This window comes from Marmota flaviventris, chromosome 7 (assembly GCF_047511675.1).
Source record: "Marmota flaviventris isolate mMarFla1 chromosome 7, mMarFla1.hap1, whole genome shotgun sequence".
Classification (NCBI taxonomy): Eukaryota; Metazoa; Chordata; class Mammalia; order Rodentia; family Sciuridae; genus Marmota; species Marmota flaviventris.
Window position 1 is genome coordinate 107141993 of NC_092504.1, and position 25707 is coordinate 107167699.

At 36.7% G+C, this 25707-nt stretch overlaps 1 protein-coding gene across 2 annotated transcripts in view; it reads right to left on the reverse strand.

The window, feature by feature from the left end:
- Herc3 (HECT and RLD domain containing E3 ubiquitin protein ligase 3) overlaps positions 1-25707 on the reverse strand; it is a 136173-nt gene that overhangs the window by 82858 nt on the left and 27608 nt on the right. For both annotated transcript variants that reach the window (XM_027926600.2, XM_071614548.1), the window contains exon 4: positions 955-1114. In XM_027926600.2, coding sequence (XP_027782401.1) covers positions 955-1114 — 160 coding nt within the window. The remainder of the gene's footprint in view (positions 1-954; positions 1115-25707) is intronic.

Consider the following 25707-nt stretch of genomic DNA (forward strand, 5'->3'; position numbering starts at 1 on the left):
TTTTGAATATTTTCTTAAGTGATGAATTATCTATTAGATACTTGACTAAATCTTCTAAAATTTTGAAGTAGCTGGGTGTAGTGGTGCACGCCTGTAATCCCTGTAGCTCAGGAAGCTGAAGCAGGAAGATTGAGAGTTCAAAGCCGGCCTCAGGAAAAGTGAAGCACTAAGCAACTCAGTGAGACCCTGTCTCTAAATAAAATACAAAATAGGGATGGGAATGTGGCTCAGTGGTGGAGTGCCCCTGAGTTCAATCCCCAATACCGCCCCCAAAAATAAAAAATAAATAAACAAAATTTAGAAGTAAATAGTTAAGAGATTCAAAACCATTAATTATATTAATTTTTGCATTAAAGAATCTATATTTGGGGCTGGGGTTGTGGCTCAGTGGTAGAGCGCTTATCTAGCACATGTGAGGCCCTGGGTTCAATCCTCTACACCACATAAAAATAAAACAAAGGTATTGTGTCCAACTACAACTAAAAAATAAATATTAAAAAATAAAAGAATCTACATTTGATATTTTAGCTATTTTTAATGCTAAAGGTAATTTGGCATATAAGAGTCAGCCTTATGATTCTACTTTAAAGTACTTAACTGAGTAATTCAGATTTTTTATAATCTTATGAAGGTTGATAAATCTAAGATGTGAAAAGATGCCTTTTTTATTCAAATATTTATCGAGTGCCAGGAAGTCAGCTCGTAACCAGGCTACTAGAAAAATAAAATACAGTTCCTGACCAACTTACTTTTTGAACTAGAGGCAGACATATCTGTAAATAATCACAATTTTTGTGCTACAGCAATATAAAGGCACAGCAGTAGCACAAAGGAAACAGCAATACAATAAAGAAAACAGAACAAAAACAAGGAGTCTGCCATAGCAACAAGCAGAAAGTAATTTTTAAAACAATTGAGACTTGAAGCCCAGATTCCTTTCTGTGGCATTCTTACCTGGGCACTGCCACAGAATCCTCAGTAGTCATGAGTCCTAGTTGACCATCACTCCCTGCACCCCAAGAGAACAGCTGGCCCCGGTCACTAAGGGCCAGATTGTGGGACTCTCCACATGCCACATGAATAATGTGCTGATCTGCCAGAGCTCCAATTTGTTCTGAAAGAGATCAAACCAAAGGAAGAAAATGTATATCTTAGAAACAGGTTATTTTGCTACCCTTCCACAGAATTACCCTTATAGGACAGTTCTCCACTCCCATTCTGGAACTAAGGACTTTTGTTTTTAAAGAGAACCACTAAATCTGCATATGTGCAGAGATTATAAACTTTATATATTTCCAAATGTTATCAATTTAGATTTAGCTACACTAGGTAGCATACATGCCTACAGTAGCACACACATCCCGTTTGTTCTCTGAACCTATAAAGCCATGTGCCTGGTGCTTCTCTATCCAGGGAGAAGTCTGAATGGAAATGATGAACAAAAGAAGCCCAGATTTAAGTGGGAATGAGACACATTCCTGTAAGTACTGTCACTGTGTGAAATTCTGCCTGGAACAATGAAACACACCCCCATTTACATTCCTCCTATCCACAAAAATATCCAGAATTCTAAAGACCTTTCTCCCATCAGTTCCAGAACATATTCTTGTGTGTATCCTGGGAGACAGGAGGATCTGTCTCTGGGAAAATTTGCCCAAATGGGCATGGGCTTATAACCACACCTACTACTAGAGTGCATCCTATCCTGAAAGCTAGTAGCCATAGCACATCTCCATTCTTAAATCTGTACCCTCATTCCACTCACATGGATGGCTGCAGCACTACAACCCCAACTGCTCAGAGCCTAGGCCTAGAAGAAAGGCTGAGATTCTAGCTGCAAAACCCAGGCAGCATCCCATTCCCCAGGAAACAGAAGACTTGAACAAAGGGAAAGCAGACACAGAGCCCAACATGCCCATGCCTACTTGACATACAGCCAGGGAGCAGCCCCAATCCCAACAAAAACACCATACCACCACAGTCACAAACACCTACAGCCTAGGACACTAACATAGCCTCAGACAACCTACATAATAGTATCTTTCTATTCCATAAAAATTGGAAAAGGTGATTGGTATACTGAATGTATAGGCATCAATTAGAGATGAATTAAAAAGCAAGGAAAGATGACACTCTAAGGTACACAATAATTCTCTAATAACAGACCCTAAAAAAAAAGGAAGCATGATCTTATGGAAGCTCAGTGAGATAAGAGAATACAGACAGACAATCCAATAAAATCTGGAAAATAATGTCATCGTATGAGAAACACAACAAATAGATATCATTAAAAAAGAACCAGAAATTTTATAGGTGGATAATTAAATGAATGAAATTAAAAAATAAAATTGAGAGCCACAACAGATTAGATCAAGAAGAAGAAAAGAATTTCTGAATGTGAAAATCGGTAATTTTAATTAACCCAAACAGGAGGTGAAAGACAACCATATCTCAAAGGTCCCACAGATTAAGTAAACAAATATTTGCATTATGTGAATTCCAGAGGAGGAAGAGATGGAGAAACATGCACAACGCACATTTAACAAATAAATAGCTGAAAATTTCCCAAGTCTTGAGAGAGAGATGCATATCCAGAACTCCAATTAAACTCAAAAGAGGTCTCTCCAAGACATATTATAATCAATCTATCAGAAGTCAGAGAGAATTCTAAAACCATTAAGACTCAAAAATGCATACATACAAGGGAAATGTCCCTAGAGTAACAGCAGATTAAACTTTGTAGGCCAGGAAAGAATGAGATGATATATTCAGAGTGATGAAAGAAAACCCACTGACAGTCAAAAATACTATATACGCGGCTGGGAATATAGCTCAGTTGGTGGAGCACTTGCCTTACATGCACAAGGCCCTGGGTTCAATCCCCAGTATCAAAAAAAAAAAAAAAAAAGGGCTGGGGATGTGGCTCAAGCGATAGCATGCTCGCCTGGCATGCGGGCGGCCCGGGTTTGATCCTCAGCACCACATACAAACAAAGATGTTGTGTCCGCCGAAAACTAAAAAAAATAAATAAATAAATATTAAAAAAAAAAAAAAAAGAATACTATATACCACAAAAGCTATCATTAAGAAACAAAGCCTGTAGCAGACAGACAAAAACTGAAGGCATTCCTAACTACTAAACTGGAAGCATAAGAAATGCCTAAGGAGCACTAGAACAGACACCCAATGCTTAGTAGAAGAAAAAGTAGGACAAAATCTCCACTATGTCGGCTTAGGAACTGACTTCCTTAACAAGACTCCTAGAACACAAGTAGTAAAACCAAGAATCGATAAATGGGATGGTATCAAACTACTAAGCTTCTTCTCAGCAAAGGAAACAATAATGTGAAAAAACAGAATGGGAGAAAATCTTTACCACATGCACCTTAGATAGAACATTGATTTCCAGGATGTATAAAGAACTCAAAACAAATAACCCAATCAATAAATGCACTAAGGAAATGAACAGACACTTCACAGAATAAGAAATACAATCCATCAACAAACATATGAAAAAAATATTCATCATCTCTAGTGATTAGAGAAATGCAAATCAAAACTACTCTAAGATTTCATCTCACTCTAGCCAGAATGGCAAGTAACAAGAATACAAGCAACAATAAGTATTGGCAAGGATGTGGGGGAAAAGGTACACTCATATGTAGCTGGTGAGACAGCAAATTGGTGCAACCACTATGGGAAGCAGTATGGAGATTCCTCAGAAAACTTGGAATGGAACCACCATTTCACCCAGCTATCCCACTCTTCAATTTATACCCAAAGGACTTAAAATCAGCATACTACAGTAGCATAGCCACATCAATGTTTATAGCAGCTCAATTCACAACAGCTTCAGGCGTTAACATTTGGGGTGAATTTGGATCTGATGGATCTTTTAGGATATCAAATAAAGGTCCCAACTCTCCTGTTGGTATGCCTAGATAAGGCCTTATCCAATTTACATCTCCTAATAACTTTTGAAAGTCGTTAAGTGATTTGAGTTGATCTACTCGTATTTGAATTTTTGGTGGATGGACCAGGGTTGAGAATAATAGAACTCCTAAATAATTAATAGGAAAATTTAATTATACTTTATCTATTGCTATCTCTAGATTATAATTTTTTAATAAGTTTGTAAGTGTGGCATAACATTCTAGCAATGTGTTTTTATCTTTGTGTGCTAACAATACATCATCCATATAGTGAAATATTTGTAGTTCAGGATTTTGATTTCTAAGTGGCTGGATTGCTTTGTTAACATAAATTTGACACATAGTTGGGCTGTTAGTCATCCCTTGGGGGAGTACTTTCCATTCATATCTCTGATCAGGACCTTCATGATTCAGTGCAGGGATAGTAAATGCAAAACATGGACTATCCTCAGGATTAATTGGAATTGAAAAAAAAAAAACAATCTTTAATATCTATAGCTAAAACATACCAGGTTTTTGGCAAAGCAGACAATTGAGGAATCCCTGATTGAGCAGGTCCCATAATAACCATCTCATTATTAATGGCTCTTAAATCTTGCAATAATCTCCATTTACCAGATTTCTTTTTAATGACAAAAATGGGAGTATTATGGGGAGATACAGAAGGTTGTATATGTCCCTCCGCTAATTGTTGTTTGACCAGGGTATGGGCTGCTTGTATCTTTTCTTTAGTCAGGGGCCACTGAGGAACCCATACTGGTCTTTCTGATTTCCAAGTAATTTTGATTGTCTCAGTGACCCTTTCTGAAAACCCAATCCATGTCTATCTATTTCTTGATCTATTTGTATTGGTGCTGCTATACCTTGTTCTTGTTCTCCTAATCTTTTTTCTTTCCTAAAATCTTGTCTAGCCCTAATAGTGGGTGCATTTGGATTGATGTTATTTCTTAATGTCAAACCTAATTGATCTAGGACATCTCATCCCCATAAATTTATAGGAAGATGATCCAATACATATGGCTGTATAGTTCCTTCACATTCTTCAGGATCCTTCCAATCTAATACCATTACACTTCTATGGGGATTAGTTGCTACTCCTAGGCCTCGAAGTGTTTGAGTGGCTTGTTGTAATGGCCAATGTTTTGGCCATTCTTGACGAGATATGATGCTAAAGTCTGCACCTGTATCCAGTAGCCCATTAAATTCATATCCTTGAATATTTAGTTTTAGCATTGGGCAAGAATCTAAATTTAAAGACAGCACAGCCCAATCTACACCTGTGGAGTCTAATCCCCTGGAACCTCTTTCTATAGTACGACTGGAAAATTTATCATGCAGGCTGGGTATTATTAATAACTATGCTATTCTATCTCCTGGTGAAATTACTGATATAACTCTTGGAGAACTAGCTATAATTTTTATTTCACCTTCATAATTGGGATCAATTACCCCAGGACTTATCATAAGTCCTTTTAGAGTAGAAGAATTGTGTTCCAATAATAAGCCTACTGTTTTTAGGGGAAGAGGTCCTTTTACCCCTGTGGGAATGATTTGAACTCCCATCTCTGGAGTTAGTACTGCTCTGGCAGAGGCACAGATATCCAACCCTGCGCTCCCTCTGGTTTGTCTGATGAGAGATCTAATAGACAATGTGTCCTGGGCACTACTCTGATGGTGTCGCTGGGTTCCTCCAGTGCCCTGTATATTTGTGGTCGTGGGCCCTGGAGCATTGGGCCCCCCTGTCCGTTTTTTGGCAATGGAGCCTGATGCTTTTCTCCACAATATCATGGGTAAACACCTGGTCCTTGTCCATTTTTTGATAACGGAGTACTCTCTATGGTGGTTTGAGAACGGCTTTCATTAGCCCAATGTCTCCCTTTACGGCATCGGGGGCAAATACCCAATATTCTACTCCTTTGATACGTAGCTTTGTTAAACCCTCATCCTATGGGGCAACTCCTTTTAAAATGTCCTGTTTGTTCACAATTGTAGCATGTTTTCGGCCTGGCATCTAAAGCCTGTTGTACTGCAGCTGCTAGGACTTGCCCTTGTTCATTAATGTCTCTACATAATTTGATATATGTGTTTAAATCTCCATGTTTCCATGGTCTAATGGCCTCCTTGCACCATCTGTTTGCTTATTCAAAGGCTAGCTGTTTAATTAATGGCATTGCTTGTTCTGTGTCCCCAAAAACTCTGGTAGCTGTTTGAATAAGCCTATCTACAAAGTCAGCGTAAAGTTCATTAGCTCCTTGTATCATCTTAGATAATTGACCTTGTAAATCTCCATGTCCTTGTAAAGTCTTCCATGCCCTAACTGCATCTGCAGCAATTTGTGAATTTATAGCAGGATCATATTCAATTTGTTGCTGTTGACCCCCATAAGGTCCTTTTCCTAACAACATATCTAGATTTCTTTGAGGGTATCCGGCTGCTGCATTTCCCCTAGCCGTCTCCATGCAAAATTCCTCATTGGCAACCTTCCATAACAAATATTGTCCTCCATTTAGCACAGATTTACACATGCTAGCCAAGTCTGCTGGCGTCATGTCCAAGTTGGTAATGGATTTGACCATGCTTACAGTGAAGGGTGCTTGGGGACCACAGGTTGTCACAGCCTCCTTTAACTGCTTCACTGTTTTGAAATCTAAAGCACGGTGAATTCGCTGCCCTCCTGCCTGCTCAAGTACAGGGCATGCTAATCTTTGAGGTCCTGTCTCAGGATCCCATCTGTCAACTACGGGGGTTGGGGGCCCCATAGCATATGTTGTCTCTATAGGTGGAGCTGTTGGTTGGACACTTACGCCCTCTGGTGATAGAAAGGTGTTAGTAGCAGCCTCCTGTTGTAACTTTTTTCCTGATAGTTCTTCCTCCTTTAAATTTTCTTCCTCTGTCTGACTAGCTCGAGAGACCTTCTCTTTTACTTGATCTAAAATGTCTTTCTCCATGGTCTGAACCTCTAACAATTTACTTAACACTCTTTCGGTTTGTTTTTTACTAATTTCTAATCTACTATAAAGATAACGCAACCCAACAAGATAACACAAAACAAAACCAAAACAAAATGAAACAAAAACAGAACAAAAAATCGTTGTATCAATTTTCCTATTTTCTTGACATGTGCATTTGTGGTCTATTTCTATCTCTTCCTCAGGGGCGAACAACTTCAAACCTTGAGCCAACCATTTTTCCCAGTTTGCCTGAGAAAGTTCTAGGGATAGGCAGCTTGAAACAAATCAAAACAAGAACACATTGTTTTTTGAAATGGTCACCCATTCCCTCGCCTTCCCTCAGGGGCGAGCAATTTCACTTACCTCCGAGCTTCAGGCATTCCCCACACAGGCCACCAATTGCCGCAGTCTGGCTGGGCACAAATCACAAGCCACTCAAGCAGGAACAAACTTTATTTCTGAACTCCACCTGCACACTCCCTGGGAACTCTCCTGAATGCCACCCACGCAGCTCCTCCAGGAACACACCACACACCCACCGGAACTCCCACCCCCAGAACTTTTCCAACCAACGTGAACTCTTCAGGAATCCCCGCGAGACCTCAACTGGAACTCAACGGGAACTCCACGAGACCTCAAAAGTCATCATCTTAATGGCTCGCTGGCGTCACCTCTCAACCATTACTTCTGGGAAAAATGCCATGCGTCATCCTGACTTGGCTGTGGCCCTCAATAGCCAAACTATGGAACCAACCTAGGTGCTCTTCAACACATGAATGGATAAAGAAAATGTGGTACATACACACAATGGAATATCACTCAGCTTTAAAGAAGAATGAAATTATGATATTTGCAGATAAATGGACAGAGCTGGAGAATATCATGCTAAGTGAAATAAGCCAAACCCAAAAAACCAAAGGCTGAATGTTTTCACTGATAAGCAGATGCTAACCCATAATGGGAGGGAAGAGGGGGAATGAAGGAATTTTGGATTGTGCAGAGGGGAGTGAGGGGAGGGGAGGGGGTGTGGGGAGGGGAAGGACAATGGAATCAGACAGACAATATTACCCTATATGTATGATTACACAATGGCGTGACTCTGCACCATATTCAGCCAGAGGAAGGATAAGTTGTATTCCATTTGTGTACAATGTGTCAAATGCATTCTACTGTCATGTATAACTATTTAGAACAAATTTAAAAATGAAATAAAAAAAAGAATTATTTGGGGGGAAAAAAAGAAATGCTTAAGGAAATGCTACATCTAGAAGCAAAAGGCCATAACTACCATCATGAAAACAAAGAAGTACAAAGCTCACTGTAAATAAAAAACAAAGAGAAAGGAATTCAACTTTGTGACTACACAGAAAACCACCAAACCACAAAGATAAACAATAAGAGAGAAGAAAATACAAAGGCTATTCATAAAAACCAGAAAGCAATTAATGAATTGACAGGAGTCGGCTGAATATAAATGGATTGATAACCACCTAGAATGTAAATTAAATCCCCCGACTAAAAGATATAGACTGGCTGAATGAATTTTTAAAATGACCCAACTATATGCTACATATAAGAAAATCACTTTACCAGTAAAAACACATATAGAATGAAAGTAAAAACACATAATGAATGAAATATAGATATATACACACACACACACTATATATATATTATATATATATATATATAAAACCAATACCAAACCACTCAAATATAATAAAGAAAATATTATATCTAAAAAGGAGAGATAGACACCAATACAGATGGATGGAGATTTTAACACCCTACTTTCATTAGTGGACAGATCATCCAGACAGAAAAAATCAACTAGGCAACACAGTTAATGTATACTATAGGCCAAATGGACCCAACAGACATATATAGAATGTTTCATTCAACAGCTATAGAATACATATTCTTCTCATCAGCACATGGAACATTCTCCAGGAGAGACTGTATGTTTGACCACAAAAGAATCTCAACAAATTCAAAAAATTTAAATCACATCATGTTTCTTTTCTGACCACAATAGAACAAAATTAGAAATAAAGAAAAAGACAAACTTTGAAAATTCTACAAATACATAGAAATTACACAATATGCTCCTGAATGGCCAATGGGCCAATGGAGGAATCAAAAGGGAGATCAAGAAATTTCTTCAAACAAATGAAAACAGAAATACAACATACCAAAATCTTTGGGATTCAGCAAAAGCAGTACTAACAAGATAAATTTATACCAATAAGCACCTACATTAAAAAGAGAAAAGACTCTAAATAAACAATCTAATAAGGCAACTCAAGAAACTATAAAAGCAAAGGTAAATCCACCCCCAGATTTGTAGAAAGAAATATCAGAGCAGAAATAAAATAACAAAACAAAACAAAAGATCAATGAAACAAGGGCTGTGGTTGTAGCTCAGTGGTAGGCACTTATTTGCCTAGCAATGTAAGGCACTGGGTTTGGTTCTCAGCACTACCTAAAAATAAATAAATAAAATGAAGGTATTGTGGAAAAAAAAAAAAAAACTAAATCAATGAAACAAAAAGTTGGTTTGGGGAAAAATGAAGTTGAAGAACTTCCAGTTAAACTAAGGGGAAAAAAGAGAAGACTCATAAATAAAGTCAAGAGACAAGGAGACATTAAAACTGATACCACAGAAATACAAAGGACCATTAGTACCTATCATGAACAACTACATGCCAACAAACTGGAAAACTTAGAAGAAACTAGCAAATATCTAGACACATTTAACCTACTAAGAAAGAACATGAAAAAACAGAAAACCTAAACAGAGCAATAATAAGTAATGAAACGAAATCAGTAATAAAAAGTCTACCAAAAAAAGAAAAGCCTAGGACTAGATGGCCCCACTGCTGAATTCTACCAAACTTAAGGAAAAAAAAAACCACTAATGCCAATTTTTCTCAACTATTAAAAAACATAAAATGAACGAAATTCTTCCATATGCATTCTATGAAACCAGCATCACCCTGATACCAAAACTGGATAAGGGCACAACAAAAACACTATAAACCAAAACACTATAAACCGGGGGTGGGCTGTGGCTCAGTGGTAGAGTGCTCACCTAGTATGCGTGAGGCACTGGGTTCGATCCTCAGCACCACATAAATATTAAATAAAGATACAGGGTCAACCTAAAACTAAAAAATAAAAAATATTTTTAAAAAACACTATAAACCAATATCACTGATGATCAGATGTAAAAATCTTAAAACACTAGCAAACCAAATCCAATAGCACATCAAAAAGATTATATGCCATGATCAAATATAATTTATCCAAAGGATTCAAGGATGATTCCACATATACAAAATTAACAAATGATATACTACATCAACAGAATGAAGAACAAAAACTATATGACCATTTCAGTAGATTCAGAAAAGGCATTAAATCAAACTGAACATATCCTCATGATAAAAACTCTCAACAAATTGAAAAATCAAAAAAAAAAAAAATCAAAATCAAAAAACCTATCTCAGCAAAATTAAGGTCATATATGACAAGCCTATAGCTATCATCATACCAAACAAGAAAACAGTGGAAGTATTTCCTAAAAGATGTAGCTCCAGACAAGGATACCCTCTCTAACCACTTGTCTTCAAAATAGTACAAGAAGTCATAGCTAGAACAATTAGGCAAGAGAAAGTAAACAAGGGCATCCAAATTGGAAATGAGGAAATCAAACTACCTCTGTTCACAGATGACATGATTTTATCTATAGAAAAACTTAGACCCCGCCCTAAAAAAAAAAAAAAAAAAAAAACATTAGAACTGATAAATGAATTCAGTAACACTGTAGGATACAAGATCAACGTACAAAAATCAGAAGCTTTTTCTTTTCTATATTCACAAACAAGCTATCTGAAAAAGAAATCAAGAAAACAGTCTAATTTACAATAGCTTAAAAAAAAAAACTACTAGGGAAACATTTAACCAAGGGGTAAAAGAACTCTACCAAAAAAGGAAAAGAAAAAGAAAAATTACAAAAACACTGATGAAAGAAACTGAAAAGGACACCCCCAAAAAGGGAAAGACCTCCCATGTTCATGGATTGGAAAACTAATATTGTTAAAATGTCATACTCCAAAGTAATCTACAGATTCAATCCAATCTCTAACAAAACACTAATGATATTCATAGAAATAGGAAAAACACTCCTAAAATGTTTGTATGGAAACACATAAAACCCAAATAGCCAAAGCAATCTTGAGATAAAGAAGAAAAGTGGAAGCATTACCATACCTGACTTCAAAACATACTACCAAAGCTATAGTAACCACAAATGCATGCGACAGGGAGATAAAAGGGTCCATTTTCAGGCATGTAAGGCTGTCAAAATATTTAACACCTACGTGGCTTTTCTCAGAAAGCTATTTCTCAAGTCAGTCTTGCCCGAGCATAAACAGTCTCAACTCATTTTGCAAGTGTAAGGAACCCCTACCAGAGGAGCTCAGGTGACTCAAACTATTCTTCTAACCAAATTTCCATCTTGTACCAGTTGCAGGACTTGGGCAGATTTTTCCATTCCCCTGGGCCTGGGACCTAGCCTCATTCATTCATGATTGAAGCCTGCCTCTCCACACCTGATCTTCCTGCTGCCAACCAGTACCCTCTCCTGCCTGAATGTTAGCACACCCCCTAAAATGACACTATCAACAGTTTCTCCACTGTACCGATGAGCACTGAACTGTCAGCTAGCTGACCTGACAATTATTTTCTCACTCCAAAATCTTAATACCATCACTCTTAGTCTTATTTTTAACCACAGCTTAGTAGGGCATGTCTAGATTACAATTATCATTTACTCCCAGTCTGATCAAGCTCTAAGCAAACCAATTCCTGTCCCATCACATATCAACCATCAAACAGACATCAAAAACCACCCTTACCACAAGAAAACTTTCAGCCTCAAGGCATAAGTACTGTTCAATAATGCAAAGACTGCAGGGAAATTAAACCATGGTTACACATAACCAATTTATTCTCCGTGTTCTAAAAGCCAAAAAACTGCACCCATCTGATTGAGGCTAGAGACTTGTCCTAGTAAACCACTCTCCTAGAATCTACTCCCTAGGTTAAGCCAACTTGCCAATGGTTGCCCCATTTACTTCTTCCCCTGAATATTCCGTTGTCTCCAGACGGGAACAGTCAGATTGTAGTGCACATTTTCACTTGCAGTCTCTGCTGATTGATATGCTATGTTTTACAGACGGTGACAAAAAAAAAAAAACGCAACCCACATAATTAAACACACAAAAGAAACATTCAGCATTTTTTGAGGATAAAAGTATATTTTCTCTCTGATCCTCTGATGGCAACACTTTTTAAGTCTTTCGTAGTCTTCAGCAATGTTACCAACTCTGAAGGAATCACAGTAATAGGGTGGTAGGGACAAATACAAACTGCTGCTTAGAGCAAGTCAGCAGCTCAATGACTTCTATTATAGGGATTAATTCTCCTTGATTTTTGAGTGCATCCTAATTTTTTAAATTTTTGTAGTTAATGGAATATTTGGCATTAAGTGTCAAAGGGTATGGTAACAGAGAAGGATGATATGAGCCTAGAGGATAGATGGGTGATTCCGACATTTATTCCTTGCAACAATCTGGACCCAAGAGCACTAACTATGATTATTCTCGGCTCAAGATACTTAATTTGGCACAGTTCACAACTAATAGTGGGGAGCTAGGATGAATACCAGATCTGTTTGACTTCAAAGCCCATTATATCCACTAAGCTATATTGGTTGCCCTTGTGGGAAAGAACTAGATAGATTTTAAATTAGTAAAACACAACCTATAAAGTGAATACTCTATTCATGGATAATGGGAAATTAACTCATTTCCCTCACTGTCTGTTCTAATGAGAAAGACCCCTAATGGATTGAAGTTAATAACATGAGCAGCTGGGTGGAAAGTATACAGAATATACAAAATCAGTGATCAATATTTGATTCTGAACTTTTAACTAATAAAACCATAACAAAGTAAAGTAACTGTCAGCAGCTGGTATGACAAAAGGGGGTTGAACTTTCATCATTTGGAGAAACTCTTTCCTGGGTTTCCCAATTGTCTACTCTAAAGCTATACTTTTCTATAATAGAGAATAAGAAACCTGCTGTGGGAAACCCAGCTCTCTGCCCTCCCGCTGTGTAGATTCCAACTCCTCACAGTGACCCCCAGCTCTGATTTCCTGTTTGCAGGAAACTCTCACCCTCCTGCACCTCTTACCTCCTGCTACTGCATACTACTCTTTCAGGATTTCTTTTTTCCTCAAGCCACTCAAAACAATATTATACATCCAAGTTCCTCAGCAGTTCCCAAACATAGAGAATGTCCTAGTACCTGATTTTTTCCCTAGGGCCCTACTGACTCTTAAAGTGACTAGGCACTCTCCTCCTCATTTTCTTTGCTTCTGTGTCTTGAAAGGTTCTTTTTCCTAAGCTATCTTCCTATTTTCTTTGTTAACTATTTTGGTCTAAACATTTTGGGAGGCCTGGGCCATTTCTACAAGAGGACCTACACTTTGCTCTTGAGTCAATGCACTGATGAAATTACCTAACTATGCACTTCTCATAACATATCCCCTCAAACTTCAGCTCACATGCTACTATGAATGCTTTATCCTTCATAGATCTTTCCTTTGCCATACAATGACCTGCTTCTGTACAACAGCCTATTTGGGGATCTATAAGAACTAGAGTGGGTAGCCAGTTGCAGTGGTGCACACCTGTAATCCCAGCAGCTCGGGAGACTGCAGCAAGAGGATCATTAGTTCAAAGCCAGTCTCAGCAACTCAGTGAGGCCCTAAGCAACTCATTGAGACCCTGTCTCTACATAAAATATAAAAAAGGTCTGGAAATGTGGCTCAGTAGCTGAACACCCCTGGGTTCAATCTCCAGTATCAAAAAAAAAAAAACTAGAAGTTCAAAGAGGACTGCCTCACACATTTTTTTTTTTTTTTTTTTTTTTTTTTTTTGGTGGTGGGGAAGTATCGGGGATTGATATCAGGGGCACTTAACCACTGAGCCACATCCCCAGCCCTATTTTGTATTTTATTTAGAGACAGGGTCTCACTGAGTTTCTAAGTACCTCACTTTTGCTGAGGTTGGCTTTGAACTTTCAATCCTCCTGCCTCAGTCTACTAAGCTGCCTGGATTACAGGTGTGCCACCGCAGTCGGCTGGCCTCAGACATCTTTATGGAAGACTGAAATATTAAAGAAATGCTAGGGAACATCTACCTGTTGACTTCAGAAAGTCTTTGATAACCAAAATACAAAAAAGTCAGGTTTTAAGATGTTTTGAATGATTACCAAAGAGCTCACAGGCAATTTACAGTGCTGTAACTCATATTAATTAACATGGTAAATCTCATCATCCAAGATGTGGAACACCTATAAAAACTAAAATTGAGCAACAAATATACCATTTATAGTAACTTTTGAAATAAATGTTTTTAGAGTTCTATTCTTTTGAGAAAAGCAATAGGTGAATGACTACAGCATTTGAAAAATGTATTTCATATATATAATAAAGAAGATATAAGCTCTAGATTATTAACATACTTACATTGATTTATGAAATATATCAGAAATATGTGCAGAATTAAAAACTTGGAAATTAATTAGTTTAACGGGGGAGAAAACAAAAACTACACATCAATCAGAAGTGAAAGAACCAAGTTAGGACCATTTAGAAAAGTATCATAACTAGAACATTTATTCTCATCCAGAGTGAAAATCTACCTCTCATAATTTTCAACCAGTGGAACTAACTGCTTCCTTAGAGCTCAAATATCTTTAACTTTGGCCTCCTTGGAAGGCAACCAATACCCATGGATCAACCCCAAAGAGAATAAAAAAGCCCTCTATGCGAAGTCACAAAAAACACAGTGAGAAGTTGACATATTTTAACTGCAATCTCAACAAAACACTCTCCAATTCTTTTCAAGGAGGCCACTTAAAAAGTCTTTATCTTTAACTTCACATTTAAACTATGGTAAACCTAAAAATTAACTTTGGTTAAACCAAAAGATAGAGATAAGTTTATTAGCTTTTAGAAAAAGAATGAAGAAAAAATTGGCAAATTGAAATTATGATATAAATTTGATCCATACCTTCCAAAAAAAAAAATAGATATCAAACTTAATATGTTATCAATCAGCACACACTTTAAGGCAAACGTTTTGACAATGTATTGTAAGCCTTAAAATTTTGTATAACCTTTGATATAAGAGATTTATTTCTACAAACATATCTAAAGAAATAATGTACATTGCATTGCTATTAAAAGGAGGGAAAGAGAGATTGAAATTTAATACTATAAAATCAAATATGCAGTCATTAAAAAGGATAATATAGGCACTGGGAATGGAGTTCAGTAGTAGATCTTATGCTTGGTATAAACAAAGCCCTGGCTTCAATCTCCAGGACCCAAAAAGCATACTGATGTAGAGCTGTATGAAAATGATCATCACAGAAAAATATTCATGAGATACAAAATGGAAAAGTAGGTTAGAAAATGGTATTTAGGATATTACTTCATTTTAATAATCACATTGATGTAAAAATTTTTTCAGGTGGTAAATTAGAGTATTTCTAATTTTCTTTTGCATATGGATATTTAAGTTGTGAGCAATAAACATGTATATCTTTCATGACATGAAATTCTTTTTTAAAAGTTTTTTAAAGGACTCCTCACTACTTCCCTCTCCTAGTCACATTTTTTTTCCAACTACTCAAAGTATTTTCACTCAACATGATGTAATAACAGGAAACAATCTGCAAGCCTGCAGATTATTTTTTATTATTTTAAACTGTATGCAGTCTTAAATGTTACTTTATATCATAATGCAAGATGAGATTAGATGCTCCTGAAGAAGCTTCCTAAAAAGAACCAATTCCATTAAATTTTTATGGATTTGGGCCCACCCGGTATGGTGGCACATGCCTATAATCCCAGTGGCTCCAGAGGCTGAGGCAGGAGGATCCTGAGTTCCAAGCCAACCTCAGCAAATTATCAAGGTCCTAAGCAACTCAATGGGACCCAGTCTCTAAATAAAATACAAAAAAAGGGCTGGGGATGTGGCTGAGTGGGTAAGAGCCCCTAAGAAAGAAAAAAAAAAGTTATTGATTTGGAAAACTTTTTATCACATTAGAAAAATTATCCCCGCATTAAGATCCATTCATTTTACCTTTGAAATTGTAATACTCTTTGGCCTCCTTGGAAGGAAGCTACTGAGCCACATTAAAAAATATGTACATATAAAAACACCAATTAGAAGACAGGGATAGTCAGATTAGATGACAATGAGAACCAACTACATTGTGTTTTTTTGTTTTTTGTTTTTTGTTTTTAAAAAAAAAAACACAGTAAACTAAAAAGAACTGAAAGGATTTAAAAAGATTATCATGCTTACATATAAAAAAGTTATTCATATAATACAAGATAGATTATTATCAGATTTTTTAAAAATGACATCTCATGATGTTAAAAGGATCAATTCATCAAAACCTAACAATGTTAAATGTGCAATACCTAATAACAGAGCTTCAAAACTCATGTAGCAAAAACTTATAAAGTCAAAAAGGAAAATAAACAAACCCAAAATGGTAATCAAAAATTAACACCACTTTCTTAGTAATTGATAGAATAAGTACACACAAAATCAGTAAGGATATAGATTTTAACAGTATCAACTAACTTGACCTAAATGACATTTAAAAGACACTCCATCAATAACAGAACACTGTTCTTTTCAAATGTGCACAAAGCATTCACCAATAGACCATATTCTAGGCAATGAAAATACTCCATAAATTTAAGAAGATTGGGCCAGGTATGGTAGCACATGCCTGTAATCCCAGACACTTGTGAGGCTAAGGCAGGAGGAAGGCAAATATGAGGCCAGCATGGACAACTTAGTAAGATTCTGTCTCAAAATAAAAAGGGAAGGGTAAAACCTAAGTGGTGGAACTGAGCTACAATCCTCAGTACTTAAAAAAAAATATATAGGAGGTTTAGAGATTTAAAATATGTACCCTGACCAAAGGGGGATTAAACTAGCAATCATTGAAAATTATCAGCAAAATCCCCCACATATTAAACGCGTCAAAATAACACATGGGTCAAAAAATATATCATGAAGGAATCACTACAAAGTATTTTGAACTAAACAGAAACAAAAATATATACAATTAAAGTTCATGAAACAGCCAGCAGAAGTAGCATACACCTAGAATTCCAGCAACTGGAGAGGTTGAGGCAAGAGGATTCCAAGTTTGAGACCAGCCTCAGGAACTTAGCAAGGCCCTAAGCAACTTAGTGAGACCCTGTCCCAAAATAAAAAATAAAAGGTCCAGTGGTAAAGTGCCCTTGGGTTCACCCCCCAGTGTCAAAAAAAGAAGAAGAAGATATGAAATCCAGCTAAAATTATATTTTAGCATAAAGTTCTTATTAGAATAGAAAGGTTACAAATTAGTAACCTTCCACATTAAGAAAGTTAAAAACTATATTATAACAAATCATATAATGTACAGGTATGAAGACACGAATTAATATGAATATACTGTGTATACAACCAGAGATATGAAAAATTGTGCTTCCATATGTGTAATAAGAATTGTAATGCATTCCACTGTCATGTATAAATTTAAAAAAAAAACAGGAAACAGAAGAAAGGAAATATAATGGTAAAAAACACTGAATGAAAAAACAAAAAATATGAATTAATGGAATAAACTTGTTCAATAAGATGTATTCACTTCTAGCCAATCTAATCAGGAAATAAAGAAGACACAAGTAACTTAAATCAGAAAAACAGTTTTCCATCTTGTTCTTCTACAGTGCTGTGGACCAAACCCCACGGCCTTGCACATGTCAGGCAAACATTTCTACCACTGAGTTACATCTCCAACCCAGAAAAAAAGTTCTTACAAACATGAAAAGAGTAATAAGAAAATATTATAAACAATTTTATGCCAATAAATTTGACAACTCAGATGAAGTGGGCAAATTTCTCAAAAAACAAAAGCAAAGAAAGGTCACCTAAGAAAAGATAACTTGACCTCTATCTTTAAAGAAGTTAAAAATTATAATTAAAATGTTCACACTAATAATTTTTTTCACACTAATAATTATTTAACAGTATATATTACAACTTCACACTGTATATTTTGAGTACATAATTTCTGTCAACATTGGCTGAGAATCCATTATTGTTACTCTAACAAGGATTCCATTGTATGTGACTTGACACTTTTTTCTTGTTGTTTTAGTATTATCTCCTTGTCTTACACTTTTGACAGTTTGCATGCAATATTTCTTCAATGGTACAAACTGGTAATCAAAACATAAAGTGTGTACCTTGCTTTATTGCAGTGGTCCAGAACCAAACCTCCAATGTCTCTGAAATAAACCTGCGAATCTATGAGAAACGTAAACATATCCACAAAATAAGTGTTGGTAGCAGCATTATTTGTAACAGTTGTAGTAGGAACCACTGAATATCACCAACTGATGCATGTATAAACAGAATGTGAAATATCCATACAATGAGTATTCTTAGGCCTTAAAAAGGAATGAAGGGGAGGAGGCTGGCTCAGCCAGAGCACTCGCCTAGCACAAGCGAGGCCCTGGGTTCAATCCTTAGCACCACATAAAAATAAATAAATAAAATAAAGGTACTGACAACTACAACTTTAAAAAAATAAATAAATATTTTAAAAAGGAATTAAGTACTGACATATGCTCCATGGACGGACCTTGGGAACATTATGCTAAATAAAAGCCAGCCAGAAGACCACGTTACATCATTCCATTTACATGAAATGTCCAGAGTAGAAAAAACTACACAAAGTACATTGGTGGTGCACAGAGATGAGGAAAAACTGCTAGTAGGTATGGGATTTGGGGGTAAATTGAAAATATTCTAAAAACTGACTGTAATAATGATCATACAACTCTAAATACAATAAAAACCACTAAATTGTACAGATAATGTAGGTAAATTGTATGGTATGCAATGTGTCAATAAACTTGCTATTAAAAAACAAAGGTGAACTTCTATTCAACATACTCCTGGAAACTCTGGTCAGAGCAATTAGACAGACAAAAGAAATTAAAAGGATACGAACAGAAAAAAGAAAAACTCAAACTATCACTAATTGCCCACAACATTATTCTATATTTAGAAGATCCAAAAAAATTCCACCAGAGGGCTGGGGCTGTAGCTCAGTGGTAGAGCACCTGCCTTGCACGTGTGAGGCCCTGGGTTCAATACTCAGCACCACATAAAAATGAATAAATAAAGGTATTGTGTCCACCTACAACTAAATAAATATTTTTTTAAAAAAAATCCCACCAGAAAATTTCTAGAACTAATAAATGAATTCAGCAAAGTAGCAGGATATAAAATCAACACTCATAAATCAAACGTGTTCCTATACATCAGTGAGAAATCCACTAAAAGAGAAATTCACAATAGCCTCAAAAAAATAAAATACAATACTTGGGAATCAATCTAACAAAAGAGGTGAAAGACTTCTACAATGAAAACTACAGAACGCTAAAGAAACAAATAGAAGAAGACCTTAGAAGCTGAAAAGATCTCCCAAGTCGGAATTAATACTGTCAAATTGACCACCAAAAGTGCTATACACATTTAATGCAATTCCTCTCAAAATCCCAATGACATTCTTCACAGAACTAGAAAAAGCAATCATGAAACTCATCTGGAAAAATAAGAGACCCAAATAGCCAAAGCAATCCTTAGCAAGAAAAGTGAAGTAGGAGGCACCACAATACCAGACCTTAAACTACAGAGCAATAGTAACAAAAATGGCATGGTACTGGCACCAAAAGAGACACACAGACCAAAATACAGAACAGAAGACACGAAGAGAAACCCACATAAACACAGTTATCTCATACTAGACAAAGGTGCCATAAACATATATTAAAGAAAAGATAGCATCTTCAACAAATGGTACTGGGAAAACTGGAAATCCGTATGCAACAAAGTGAAATTAAACCCCTATCTCTCACCCTGCATAAAACTCAACTCAAAGTGGATCAAGGACCTAGGAATTAAACCAGAGACCCTGTGCCTAACAGAAGAAAAAGTAGGCCTAAATCTTCACCATGTCGGCTTAGGAACTGATTTCCTTAACAAGACTCCTAGAACACAAGATGTAAAATCAAGAATCAATAAATGGGATGGATTCAAACTAAAAGCTTCTTCTCAGCAAAGGAAACAATGAAGAATGTGAAAAGAGAGCCTACAGAATGGGAAAAACCATGTGCACTTCAGATAGAGCATTGATTTCCAGGAAAGAACTCAAAAAACTCAACACCAAAAAAACAAATAACCCAATCCATAAATGAGCTAAGGAAATGAACAGATACTTCACAGAAGAAGAAATACAATCCATCAACAAATATATGAAAAAAAGTCCAACACGTCTAGCAATTAGAGAAATGCAAATCAAAACTACACTGAAATTCCATCTCACTCCTGCCAGAATGGCAGTTATCAAGAATACAAGTAATAATAAGTGTTGGCGAGGATATGGGAAAAAAAGGCACACTCTTACATTACTGGTGGGACTGCAAAATGGTACAACCACTATGGAAAGCAGTATGAAGATTCCTCAAAAAACCTGGAATGAAACCACTATTTGACCCACCTATCCTACTCCTCAGTTTATACCCAAAGGACTTGAAATCAGCATACCACAGTGACACAGCAATATCAATGTTTACAACAGCTCAATTCAAAAGAGCCAAACCATGGAACCAACCTAGATGCCCTTCAAAAGATGAATAGATAAAGAAAATGTGTTATATATAAACAATGGAATATTACTCAGCCTTAAAGAAGAATGAAATTATGGCATTTGCAGGTAAATGGATAGAGAATATCATGCTAAGCAAAATGAGCCAATCTCAAAAAAACCAAAGACCAAATTTTTTCTCAGATATGCAGATGCTAATTCAACATGGGGTTGGGGGGAGGAGAAGGGAAGAATAAAGGTACTTTGGATTAGGCAGAAGACAGTGAAGGGAAAGAGAAATGGTACAGGGTTAGGAAAGATAGTAGAATGAATCAGACATTATTACCCTATCTACATGACTGGTGTAATTCCATATCATATACAACCAAAAAAAAGTTATACTTCATTTATGTATGATGTGTCAAAATGCGTTCTACTGTCCTGTATAACTAATTAAAACAAATTTTAAAAAATAAAAACAAAGGTGAGCCAGGCATGGTGGCACATGCCTATAATCCCAGTGGCTCAGGAGAATGAGGCAGGAGGATCACAAATTCAAGGCCAGTCTCAGCAATTTAGCAAGAACCTGTCTCAAAATAGAAGACTGGAAAATGACTGGGAATGTAGCTCAGTGATAAAGTGCTCCTCAGTTCAATCCCTGGTACCAAAAAAATAAAAACAAAAACAAAAAACAGGCAATTCTAGATGGTTTACAAGTGCACACATCTACCCCAAATCATCATGTTTCTCTTATTTTTGGAACACTTAGTTTTAGGATTATAAAAGAAATTTCACATGTATTTGGGTAAACAAATTAATACACTGTAGGGAGTCAACACTCAAGATATCTGTGTACCTAACACCAATAGTATAATTCCAACTTATTTCACAGATACTTCAAATCAAAAACTCAATAAGGCAAACCTGCTGCAGGAATGCAGGCAGAAATTCTAGTGTGACCTTTTCTTCCCATCTGCTTTGCATATATGTAAACCATGCAGATCATTATAAGCCATTAAACAAATGCCTAACAGCAGAAACTATGTAAGCCTGTCTAGAAATGAATTCCACTTAACAGCGACTCATGTGAAAAAAAAAAAAAATCAAATGGACTTAATACTTTTAAAATTTGTGGAACTGGGTATGGTGGCACCACCCTGTATTCCTAGCAAGTCAGAAGGCTGAGGCAGGAGGATTACAAATTTGAGGCGCTAAACAATTTAGCAAGACCCTGTCTCAAAATAAATAAAATAGAATTAGAGGTCAATTATTTTAAAAATACTTGCTAAAGCTGCATTTATTATGTGTCGTACAATGTTCTATGTGTTGGGGATACAAAACAATGCCCTGATCTTCATGAAACTTGAGCATATATTCAAGAAAGAGAGAGGGGAAGGGGAGGAAAAGATAGAACGAGTTCTACTGTATCTATGTTATCAGAAATAAATGCTATAGGAAAAAAATGGAAGGAAAGGGGCTGAGGTGCTGGGCAGGATAGGAAATACACAGAGTGGTAAAGGGAAGCATCTCTAATAAGGTGACATGTGAGCATAGACTGGAAGTAAAGCCATCAGTCATGCAGAAACAGAAAGAAAGTAATTCCAGGGTTATAGAATAGCAAGTACAAATGCTCTAAAGAGGGACCATTGAGACCAGAGGAGCAGAGTATGTAAGGGAAAGAACAGTTAAGAGATGGAACAAGAAACCACTGGAAGAATTAGAGGAGAGGAATATTATGATTGCTGCTGTGTAGAGAAGGGGTCAACGGTGGAAACAGTGAAAAATCAGACTACTGCAATGATCCAGAGGAGAGACAATGGTAACTTGGACCAGAGAGACAGAAAGAGATGTCAGATTCTGGTTACATTTTCTCAACAAAGATTTTGCATAGATTTTTTTTTTAGATGAATTAGATGTGCAATGTGAGGGAAAATAAGAGAAACTGGGGATGACTCCAAATATTTGGCCTAAAAAACAGGACTCTCATTTACAGATAAGGAGAAAATGTGGTGATAAACAGGTTTGGGGGAGAAAACCCAGTTTGGCTTTGGATATTAAGTTTAAGATGTCAATTACACAGCCAACTAGAGATTTCAAGTGGATATCAACTTTGAAATTTGGTGAAGTTGAGACTGGAAATAAATGCGAGTCAAGAATACAAAGACAGAACTTAATGAAAGCTTTATCTTATGACTTTCAGTTATATTTATCCAACATAATCCCTAGAGGATGAATAGGCTATTTCCATTATTTTGCCCTTAACACTGCTATGATAAGCACAGTTAAAAATATTTTCTTATGTTATATATTAACATTTTTATTCACATAAAAAAGCTTCCTAAAATGGAGTTACTTATTCAAAAGGTATGAAACATTTTAAATTTATACTTTTAAGTTTACAAAAAGATTGGAGCAGCTCATACTTCCTCAGTCAGCACAAGCTAGTAACCATTTCCCACATAAGTGAGCACAAGTATTACTCTTTAAAATTTTTTGCCAATCAAAAGATGAAAGAGTGGTATCTCATTTTAATTTTCATTTCTCTTAACTTATTTGCATAAATTCATTGGCCATTTATAAGCACTCCTCTATAAAATGTCCATTTTATTATAGGGTTGTTTATCTTTTCCTTGTCAACTCAAAAATGCTCTAGTATATTAAAAATATGAAAACTTGGGGCTAGGGTTGTGGCTCAACAGTAGAGTGCTTATGTGAGGCACTGGTTCAATTCTCAGCATTGCATATAAATAAATAAAATAAAGGTCCATTAGCAACTAAAAAATATTTTTAAAGAAATATGAAAACTTTATCCAGCAATGTTTGAAATTATATCTCAATCTATCATTCATCTTTTGTCTTTGTTTATGGATGCCTTGTGCCATAGGAAATTTTTTATTTTTCATACAAATTTGTCAATCATTTTTCTTCATGGCTTCCAGACCACACGTCTCATATTACCATCCTCCAGGGTCGAACACATTCTTCTGATAAATCAGGGGGTGTGCTTTCGTAAGTTTTGTATTATTTTTTACATTTGTATCTTTCATACATTTAGAATTTACTCCAGAATATGGACTGAGCCAGGAGTCTCGTTCTGTATGCCTCAAATTATATCAACACCATTGATTGAGTAAATCTCCCTTTCCCACTGAAATTCCCATCATCACATACCCAACAGGCCTGAGCAGACATACAGTCTTGACCAGAAATCAACTCCATATAAAGCCTAAGGAAAGCCAAAGTGCCCTAGTACTTTATAAAATATTCAAATTATACCACACAGTGACATACAAAATTCAGAGTCAAGAAGGCATTAAGGGAAGGGGAACAACAGTAAAAGTGGAAGGAGATGAAGTGTGACCTTTTCTTGATTTGTGGCCCTGCCCTTGCCATGATGCCCAGCCCAGAGGAAGAAACAGAGGAGACAAACTGAAAACAGAAAAGGATTAATATATTTTTAAGTCCCTGGCTCCCTCCAATTTTTCCTGTCATGAAGCTTTTACTAGATGGTTCCATCCACACACACTACCTGCAAAGTTCAGTCATAAGAAGGTCCCCAGACATCTGTTTGGCTAGCACAGATGTAACTGATCATCACCTGTCAAAGCTGATGGTCCATTTAAACTGAGAACAAACGTGGAAACAGTGTTAGTTGTTTTCTGACCCAAAATATCTAAATCCAAGCAGTAAAATAGCAATCCATAAAGTGACTGAACAAACGGGTGGCAGTAAAGAAATGAAATCATGTTTTTTCCCTTTCCTTGAGCTCATATGATGCTAAGAAAAAAAAATGTTCTGTAGATCCAGTGTACTTTACTTGAAAGTAAAGTACAGTCAATTTATGTCTGGTGGTGGGCATCCACCAGAGAGAGGAGGGCAGGGGATAAATGCAGCCCTCTTGCTCTCTGGGCACTGTCCTACCCTCTCCCACTCCTACTCATAGGTTGTCAATTTAGAAATATAGAAACAGCTATTTAGAAAACCTTGACCAAAGACGAGTGCCCCCTGTAAGAGGTTATAAGAGGCTTTTTCAAAAAATAGAGAATAGTAAAGAAGAATCTGGGAGTTCAGGGGTATGGTTCTGTGGTAGAGCACTTGCTAGTATGCATGAAACCCTGGATTTGATCCCCAGCATCACAAAACAAAAAGAAGAAAGGACACAGGCAACCCACTAATGTGAACCATACTGTGACCAATGAGAGAACATGGAGTAGCCACAATGACTATACACTGTTGACCACTCATGTCCCCGTGTTACAAATACTACAGACATTCACCACAGCTTTCCTGCTTCAAAAGCTTTCCTTTTAGGAAAGAATCAGGAACAAAAAGATGAAAGCATGGGCGAGCCCTTATAAAGATGTCGCAAAAATTTTCAACTTCTCATTCACCACTAACCTGATTTAAAGTATCCCTGTCACACACCACCTCAAAGTAAATAAAAACACTCAATTAATTTGGCCTTCTTTTCTTCATGTAAAGGGAAAAAAGAACTTTTTACCCTGGTGAGCTCTGCAGGACTATCTCCCCATTTCCTATCTTTCCTTTCTCTCTAATTTATTTTCAGCTGGGCCTGGAGACTGCCAGCCTGCTGCCCCCACTTCTTTGACGGAAACGAGAGTACTTGCTGCCTAAGGACATAAAGATCACCATTTTCCTGGGCTCCCCCGACTCTTTTTTTTTTTTTTTTTTTTTTGGTACCAGGATTGAACCCAGGGGCACTCAACCACTGAGCCACATCCCCAGCTCTTTTTACATTTTATTTAGAAACGGTATCGCTGAGTTGCTTAGGGCCTCACTAACTTGCTGAGGCTGGCTTTGAACTCACGATCCTCCTGCCTCAACCTCCAGAGCCGCTGGGATTAGAAACGTGTACCATGCACCTGGCTAGGCTCCCTATTTTGTCTGTGTGCAAACTGCTTCTGTGTTTCAGCGAATGTAGAACTGCCTCAGTCAGCACAATCTATTAGTATAGTGCACACAACCCTCGGCCAATTTCAAGCCAATAGTGAAAAATTCCTT